Consider the following 9,497-nt stretch of genomic DNA (forward strand, 5'->3'; position numbering starts at 1 on the left):
CTTCAAATCGGGTATGAAATTGTGTACCATGGATGTCACCTAAAACACAAATTCATTTTAATTATTACATTCGTAATAATTAGGGCTAAAAATTTCAAATGCCCGCCAAATATTTTATATTTATTTTTATAATATTAATTAACAATACAATGATACCCATAGGTGCCCACGTAAGTTACTTAACAAGAATATTGTTATTTAAAAAAATTGTAAAAAATCAGCCACTTGACTTTAATACATGTTTTTACCATATAAATTTTTCTGAAAATCAGATTTACAAATTGGCTATTTTAAATATTCTTTTAATATTTTTTTTTATCAATTTTTAAGTTTTTAATTATCAGTATAAAAAATATATTCTAAAAATGTAGCGCAATTGTCTATGAATTATATTTAAAAGAAATTTTTTAAAAATATTAATTAGAACAAAAGTTATTTTATTTGTCAGATCTCTGTGGGACAGCCTGTATAATAAGAGTATAAATACTATGTTAAATTTTAATTATAAAAAAGGTGGGTAAGTGGATGTCGCTCTGCTGTGCAGTAGGTTATAAATGGGTCACTGTATAATGGATAGTATAAAATTTGAATTCAATGATATAATATCACTGTATAAGAAAAACGATTCATAGCGAAAACGGCATATCAGTCTAGGTATTAGACATATATATACTTATGTATGGTATTAAAATGAAAATTTACCTTTAAAATATAATTTTAACTACGAACGTGGATCGAGTGTCATAATTAATAACGTATTTAAGAGGCCTCCTGACTACTAGCTTTAATATATAGGTATTAGGTAATAGGAAATAGCCGTATATATAGGTAGGTACATTGCGAGTCTCGACATATTTTGTAATAAAATAGTCGACAAAAATAAATACTGTTATTTATAGCCATAAAAAAACAGCTCCTCACGTGCTGAACTTCATGAAAAACATGGATATGCCAATTTGAAATCCCTGCAAAATTCGTCAGTATACAATTCTCAACGCCATATTTTTGGTTTATGAGGTTTAACAATGGCACCACACAATTAGTTGTACGTGATGCATTTGACACCACGGTCATTTCTTTTTTATACTTGTCAAAGTTGAAGCCTCTTATAAACATCGGCGCGTCTTTACATGGGCCGGCGACAATAACTTTTTTGACGCCCGCCGCCATGTGTTTCTAAAAATTTTTTAAACGTTAACGTTTGTCATTGTACGTCATAATATATAATAACAATTTATGATCAATTGAGCGGGCCCGATCATAAATCTTGTAATATAATCTAAAGAAATATGAAAAAATGTTTACAGCATATTATTATGGTTTTTTTGGAGCATGAAAATCCACCCTTTATTCATATCTCTATAATATTATATAAATGTTATTAGTTATTACCGTCCATGTCTAGACAATTATCATTTTTTACGCTAATGTTTCCGCCAAAAGTTCCATGAACCGTGTCATATTTTAATGAGTAGGCTATATCCTCAATTTCGGCCGATGGTTCATTTATTGCAACCACCTGATAATCATGAGAGAACAGACTTAATACAATTTACTAATAACAAACCAATTAAAACTTGCTTCCAGTTCATCTCTTTTTAGTGCCATACGCAAAACCATTTTCCCGATTTTACCAAAACCGTTAATACCCACTTTTGGTCTTGTAAAACCAAATAAACTGCATACAGCTTTCTTCAACATAGTATATTATAATATATTTTAATAAAGACTTAATAAATTTAATTCGTATGAGATTATAATAATATTCAAATCGATGGATACAAATTATTTTTTTTAAGCACCAAATAAATCAAATAACAATATGTGTTTGTTCTTTTTAGTTACCTTAACGACCAAATATGTAGAATATCTCATCATAATATTCTATTCAAGTCATATGCTTATTATTTTAACTTAAAACTTAATACCAAGGAGGATATATATAAGTTAACTTAAACTTGATTAGAGTACAATATTATGCCGACGATACTCTACACATTAAGTCATTAAGGTAACTTTTTATAAAAAAAACATTCTCATATATTTTTAGTCAATTTATTTTGTACTTGAAAACCGATCATTTTGAATATATTATTATAATCTCATACGAATTATACTTAACAAGTCTTTTTTCACAATACAGTTACGATGTTCAAAAACGCTATGCGTCTGATTTCGACTGGATTGAGATGTATGCAAGGTCCATCACGTGTATGTAGCTCATCGTTGATCAACGGTGACACATTTTCACGTATTATGGGTGAAAGCGTGCGACAGTTTTCCATCCAAAACTCCGTGAACGTAAGTCATAATCACTCTGGTCGACGCATATTCGTCTGCCTTCGCAAATTGTTTAAAATTTTTTCATTTAGGCCCAATATAAACCACAGGTGTCCTGTACCAGCTTACCACCTATAGCGATTAACGGGTTCGGCCGGATAGGCAAATGCGTTCTCCTAAAAGCCCTTCAAGAAAACATGAACGGAAGCCGTATCACACATCGTTTGTTCTTCGTAAATTGTTTTAAACCCTCTTCCCTCGTCATCCACAGGTGGTCGCAATCAACGAGCCGGGCGCACAAATAGAGAAGATCGCCTACTCTTTAGCATACGAAACGGTGAATGGGATGTTTGTGGGAAACATTAGCGTAAAGGGTGATGACTCTCTGAAAATCGACGGTACTATATAGGTATATATATATAATCATTAATCATACTTCGACTACTCACGGCCAATGTTGAGACTTATATAGATAAAAAATTACTCATCGTTAGTTCATAATATTGCAATAAAACTATAAATGTATAATTTAATATAGTAAAAATTAGTTTTATCTACTGTATTACGTAGATATTTGTATGTATCTAGAATTCTTGATAAAAAGATATTTAATTATTTGACAAATACTGTATAATTATTATGCGGTCGAAATATTTACTTTTTGTGTTCACATGGACGACTCACGGCTATAGTATTTTGAGATTCGAAGGTAAGCAAAAGAAAAAATTCGACCTTGATAATTTTTTTTAAATATTTATCCCTGTTGACCGCGAAATAACTTATTGAATCACGCATTACAATTCAACGTAATAATTGCTTGTCCTAATACATTTCAAGTACCTAACAGGTACCTAATTCAGAAAATCACACAAAATATTTCAAATATTCCGTTAAGATTGTAAAATATGTTACAGAAATCAAGGCTGGGCAAGTTAATGATTTTTTTTTAACCGAGCTAATATGCACCAATTACATAAAGTTAAAAGTTAAAAGTCAATTTAACTATAGGTTCACTCAGTTAAGTTAAAAAATAATACACACTTTTTGTTAACATTTTATTAAGTTAAAAAAAGTTAATTTGTTTATACAACACTAGACTACTTAATTTTTACCAATCCAAAACTAAATTATAGACTATATCAGTGGCTTTCAACTTGTGCGTCACGGCTCCAGGAGCGTCGTGGGTTTTTTTCAAATGAGCCGCGTTTTAAAACTAAAAATAAAATTGTAATAATTTATAGTTTTTGTTATCTACTTTTCGCTGCCGTATAAGTCTGCGTGCCCTATACATGTTGTAGGTACGCACTTGGGTATGTGTGAAATAGATAGGCTGATCGACAGATTTCGTCGTTGAATAAAGTTAGGTTGAATAATGTAAATTTGTTTGTTTTAAATTTGCGTCTGGGAGCCATATATTTGATTTCAAAATCAAAAGGAGCCGTGGACCAAAAAACGTTTAAAACCACTGGACTATATTGTTTATCCTTTGTACAGTATTTTCATATCATGAAAAGACTACTCAACACCCGTATCAACCAATATTAACCCGAGTTATATAGTGATTTTGAAAACCCGAATGATTGTTTAAGCTTTTTATTCCGGTGTTTGAACACCCGAATACATCCAGTACCCGAAACCCAAATAAATGATTCGGGTGCTAAGCCCTGCATTTTTTTACTTTAAACAATTCACGGTAAATATTTTTTGACATGAAAACGGAGTAGACTAAAATAGTGAAATATAATAAAATTAAAAACAAAATAAATTAACTTAAATTACTTCTTGAAATGAAAAATTAACTCGTTAATTTTACGTTAATTAAAAATAAATTTAGTAAGTTAACAGAGTTAAGTTAATGAAAAGCCAAAAGCAACTAATTAAGTTTAAAAGTTAATATAAAATTAACTTATTAACTTTAACTTTAACTTTTTAACTGGGCGCCTTGACAAAAACGGTAGAATGTAGAAAAATACAATTGTATGTGCTAAATTATACGTGTTTTTGTTAACAACTTTAATATATAATGCAATTTTGTAAAATATTATTGTGATTATAAATCAATTGCGGATATAATTATAAGCAATGTATTGTTTTTTACACGTGGTGGCTCGGACAGGCAAAACCGTGCGGGTATATACAGATAATGACCCCGAAAAGATCAGATGGAATGAGTTAGATGTTGAGTACGTTATAGAAACGAGCGGATAATTCACAGAAATTAAAAAAGCCAAGGTATTTGCTATGAAATATGTTTTAGGAGGGATATTTCTATATTTCTTTAGATTATATTACATGATTTATGACCGGGCCCGCTCAATTGATTATAAATTGTTATTATATATTATGACAAACGTTTTTAGAAACACTTGGCGGCGGGCGTCAAAAAAGTTATTGTCGCCGGCCCATGTAAAGACGCACCGATGTTTGTAAGCGGCGTCAACTTCGACAAGTATAAAAAAGAAATGACAGTGGTGTCAAACGCATCGTGTACAACGAATTATGTGGCGCCATTAATAAACATCATCAACCAAAAATATGGCGTTGAGAACTGTCTACTGACGTATCAAGGCACCTTTACCAGTTCTCAGCAACTCCGCGATGGACTTCAGCCCGTGAGGAGCTATTTTTTTATGGTTATAAATAACAACATGTATTTTTGTCGACTATTTTATTACGAATGTCGTAACTCTCGATTTACCTATCTATATATTGCATATTAAAAGGCCGTTATGTTGTCACAAATCACGATTAAATTTAAAAACAAAAAAAATGTACTACCTACGCGCCCTCTTATAATAAATAATAAACGAGTTGTAATAATGGTTATGATTTTGAATGTCAGGAGTCGGTCATAGGAAACAATATTATCATAATTTGACTAAATAAAGTGACATCTAGCGGCTAAGTTACATGGTGTATACTATGGGACAACCGACAACTAATGAATTCGATAACAAGAACGCTAGTGTTCCTATGACCATTTATTAATGAGATATTTTATATTTATTTTTCAGTAAAAGCGTCATTTATTGACAAAGGACTTTTGGAAGTAGGGGCCAAGTATCTTTTTTAGAGTATAAGTGACAGTAATGAAAACTGGAATCACCAAATGACATACCCGTGTCGCTTTGACCCCACTATATTTTTTAGACTATATAAAAGCAGAGGTATAAAACCGCACTAAAATACATGCATTATATTTTAAACAAGAAATTTAATATTTTTACTGACTTGCCTACCCAAAAATACTTTGTGCTAATTCATCTGCAACTACTTTGGAAATACATTTTGAAGTACGAAGTATCGTATAAAAAATTGCCTTCTTCGAGACGGATCCCCATGGTCTTCAATGGTATATTTAAACAAATCCAATAGTCCATTAGCACATACTTTTTCGTCATCTAACCATAAACCGATTGTCATAAAATGTTCACCCATAATTGATGTCTGGCGTAAGTATACTATACATGCATTATATTTTAAACAAGACATTTAATAATTTTAGTCTGGAAAATCATTACATTTATAATTTTTAAATTTAATTAACATAGCTATATATACCTAGGATAATAGTTGGCTATCTTCGATAGCTATACTATAAGTTTAGGTATAATTAAGGCGATATCTTTACGATCAATATTTTGATATTTATGATAAATATAAAAGGAATATAATATAGTATTTATAAAATCTAACTATATTAGATTATTTAATATCTTCTTATATGAAGAGGTATTCCCTTACGTCTTGTGATGGTAGAATGATTACAAAAAACTGCAACATTAATATTATATAGTTGTAAATAAATAGATATTAGAGAATTAAATAGATACATAATTAACTGGATGGCATACTTGACACAACAAAGCACGCGGTGTAAAGGATAGTTATCCATAAGAGTTGGGTGCGAAGAGATAAGAAAGGATATATAATATTTTGTAGGGTAGATGTGAACACGAATATAAATAGACGAAAGGAGGTATGGAGCTTCTATTGATCAATCTAGTAGACCTTGAATAAAACGAAAACCATTGTCAATTTTTCGAGAAGAGATCATGGAGATGTCTATCATTAAAATTATGGAGGTTATGTTTGGTTAGGTTACGTTAGGGTTAGGTCCCCCCTGACGGAACCCACCTAGTCTGGGTAGGGGGCCTACGGGCCAAATACTAGTGAGGTTCCACCTTAGAGCCAGTCACGACCTTGAATGGTTGAGGCCGGCAGGCCCGGTCCATCTGCAAGCACTTGCAAACGAACCCCTGCTAGCAGATAAAATAGACTTACGGACAACAGCCAACCACAATATGAACATCGAATGTCAAAATATTGTTACTACTCCAGAGATTTTAAGCGTACCTAGATACGTACTTTCATTAAAGCTTATTTTATGTAGAGACCAGCAGTTATTGAGTTTCTGTACAGACTCTCGATAACTGACGCGATTTCAACGGTGTAATATTTGTTTACAATTATTTATCGAAAACTATCGTGTTGCATTTACTCCAAAATATGGTAACATGGAACACATAGTAGTATAATCAAAAATGTATCTATTCCAAATTTCTAAAACCGTGCCAGAATAATACCTATTTTTTAAATCTAATACCATGCTTTTTCCCTAAATAAAATAATTTATAAATGTTTACGGTTTAAAATTGCTCTTATTTATCCCACGACACTTTTAAACTTTTTTATAATTTATGTGGCTTAATAAATGATGAACAGAATGACTTCGTTCGGAGTTATTATACTTTTCCCGAAAATCACTTAAACAAATTAATTAATGAAATGAGTGAATTACTCCTCTATTTATATGGAATATAATCTGGACTACATAAAATATATACATTTATTATAGCAAGTATATTATTATAGTTCAAATAGATAACCTTAATTAGTTCACATAGTATTATCGATCGTTTAGTTTTGTATTCGCATAGAACTCGGTGGTACGCCAAAAACATTATATGCATAATATACTGTTATAACTGTTTAGTTTATTTTTTTAAACTATTATCAGCCATTCAGCCCCAAATTTAAAATATTGTTGGAATAAACAAGAATTTGAATCCTTCTTATATTATGTATATAATACTCTACCAATAACATATTTTAAGCGCACTTAATAAAAATATTACCTATTTGTTAAGTAAGACTTAATTGAAATGAAGTTTCTATATTGAAACTATTAAATATTTTAGACCAATCATAAAACTATGGAAGGTATTGAATACTCATTAAGTATACTCGTATATACTATTTAATGATTTAATAATAGGTATGATAATTTATACATTTTTGTTTTTCCCAAAAACTATGATAAACTATGATAATGCAAATATAGTTTTTTGTATGATTCTTCTGAAATTGTTTGTTCAACTTCTTGTAACTTCGGTATACTGTCCAATAAATGGAGAATTTTTAATAGGCCATTGATTGGTTAATACTGAGTTGGCAGTAAATATCACTAACGCGTGTTGTGTTTTGCAAAACTTTGTATGCGAAAGAAATGGAATCGATTTTAAAGATTCCCTTACAGTGGAAGGTTTTGAGGAAATGAATCCAGTAATTTCTGATCGTTGAGGAAGAACAGCTATTGATATGAGGAATATATGTGCTGATTATTTTTGTTCAGAAGGAGCAGTTTCATGGCAACATGATAAGTAGAACCAAATACAAAACTATGATATAATATTATGAATAAAAAACATTTGTAATACTGTTGTACAGTATGTTAGTATGTACTAACTACTAAATAACCTATAATAATATGAAATGTTTTTTTTTATTTAATAAGTTATAAATTATAATAAACCAAGTTAAAAATAATATATTATAATTTGTACTTGATTAGTAAAAAGTAAATTATTATATTAATATTTATATTGGTACCTATATATATATATATATATATATCAACAATTAAGAAAACCGAATTTTTATGAATTTTTAACAACAAAATAACTAGAAAATTTTCACAATTTTGGAAATATTTGGACAATAAACCCTTACAAAAAAAAATGTGTTTAAGTACCAAATTGCCTCTCGTATATACTTCGTGGCCACTATAAGCTGCTTGTTTCCAGTTTGCTATATCTAAGTCCGTAGCCAGAACTTAATTTTGGTGAGAGCCGCCCTACATTAATTATAGTTTGAAAAACGAAGCAACTCTCTTAGTTTCAGGAGACACGTGAGCAAAATTATGCCAGTTGTTTCTGAGATCACCAGCGTATACTAACAAACCCAAAATAATTTAGATATTTTTATGTAAAGAAAATTGCATTAATTGTCGAAACGGGGGCATTTAGTTATTTCAAAACGGAAACAATGTGTGTCGTGGAGCAGTGGCGGCGCGAGAAGATTTTTGTGAGACAATTGTCTCACAGCTAAAAGGGGTGGTGGGTGTATACTGGGTAGGTACCTATAGTGGATAGTCAGTTCTGAAAAATATTGAGTGACACAACGTATCAAATAAATAAATAAATAAACTATTTATAAGTTTTTAATTGAAAGGGTGCTCGCCAGCTTATGGTAATCGGTAAAAAAGACCAAGGAAAAAAAGAACAATTTATAAAAATATATTAATTGATTATCATAAAAAAAAAAAAAGTTATTGATATCAAATTATTATCATTTAACAAAATTAAATATTAATGATATTGTGTCGTGCGTGCTACAGCAGTTAAGAAATTTTCAAATTATAATATAAATATTAAAAAATAAGGTATAATTAAATATTTGAGTAAATAAATAATTGATTTTGTTTGTATGATTTTTTGGCATAAATCTGGTTTAGCAACTTATCGACTTTTCAAATTTTTTTTCCCAACGTGTATTTTAGGGTTCTTTGTAAGAATGTAAAAAAAAAAGCCCGAAGAAACTTCGTTTAGACGTTATTGATAAGAAACTTCAATAACTATATATTTTCGTTACGCGTATTTTTTAAAAAAAAAATACTTAGAAATTAGAACTGAATATTATTAATTTTTTTTTCATAATGTGTGGTTTTTAACGGTGATTTCGAAATTTGTTTGAATTTTTTTTGCGGAAACTATTATTTTTGGAAGTTTAAAGCCCATCCAAAGTTTGCTATTTTACGTTTATACCGCATGTGAGAAATTATACTTAAATGCTGCGCGGAGGAACTCGTGGTTTGGTGTTTTTTCGATTTTATTGACCGAGCGCAGCGCACTGAAACGAGTGGCCAACGCTAAGCA

General features: G+C 30.3%; 3 protein-coding genes across 3 annotated transcripts in view; all 3 read left to right on the top strand.

The window, feature by feature from the left end:
* The window catches only part of LOC100166947 (cAMP-specific 3',5'-cyclic phosphodiesterase), a 519,645-nt gene that overhangs the window by 185,809 nt on the left and 324,339 nt on the right, over positions 1–9,497 (top strand). The gene's annotated exons all lie outside the window — the stretch shown is intronic.
* Positions 1–9,497, top strand: part of LOC100574952 (cAMP-specific 3',5'-cyclic phosphodiesterase-like) — a 128,826-nt gene that overhangs the window by 56,778 nt on the left and 62,551 nt on the right. The gene's annotated exons all lie outside the window — the stretch shown is intronic.
* On the top strand, positions 629–3,306 carry LOC115034037. The gene is made up of 2 exons (XM_029489183.1): positions 629–2,301; positions 2,373–3,306. The coding sequence occupies exons 1-2, from the start codon at positions 2,149–2,151 to the stop codon at positions 2,583–2,585; spliced, it is 366 nt and encodes a 121-aa protein (XP_029345043.1). The 5' UTR covers positions 629–2,148; the 3' UTR covers positions 2,586–3,306.

The sequence above is a fragment of the Acyrthosiphon pisum genome, chromosome A2, assembly GCF_005508785.2.
Source record: "Acyrthosiphon pisum isolate AL4f chromosome A2, pea_aphid_22Mar2018_4r6ur, whole genome shotgun sequence".
Classification (NCBI taxonomy): domain Eukaryota; kingdom Metazoa; phylum Arthropoda; class Insecta; order Hemiptera; family Aphididae; genus Acyrthosiphon; species Acyrthosiphon pisum.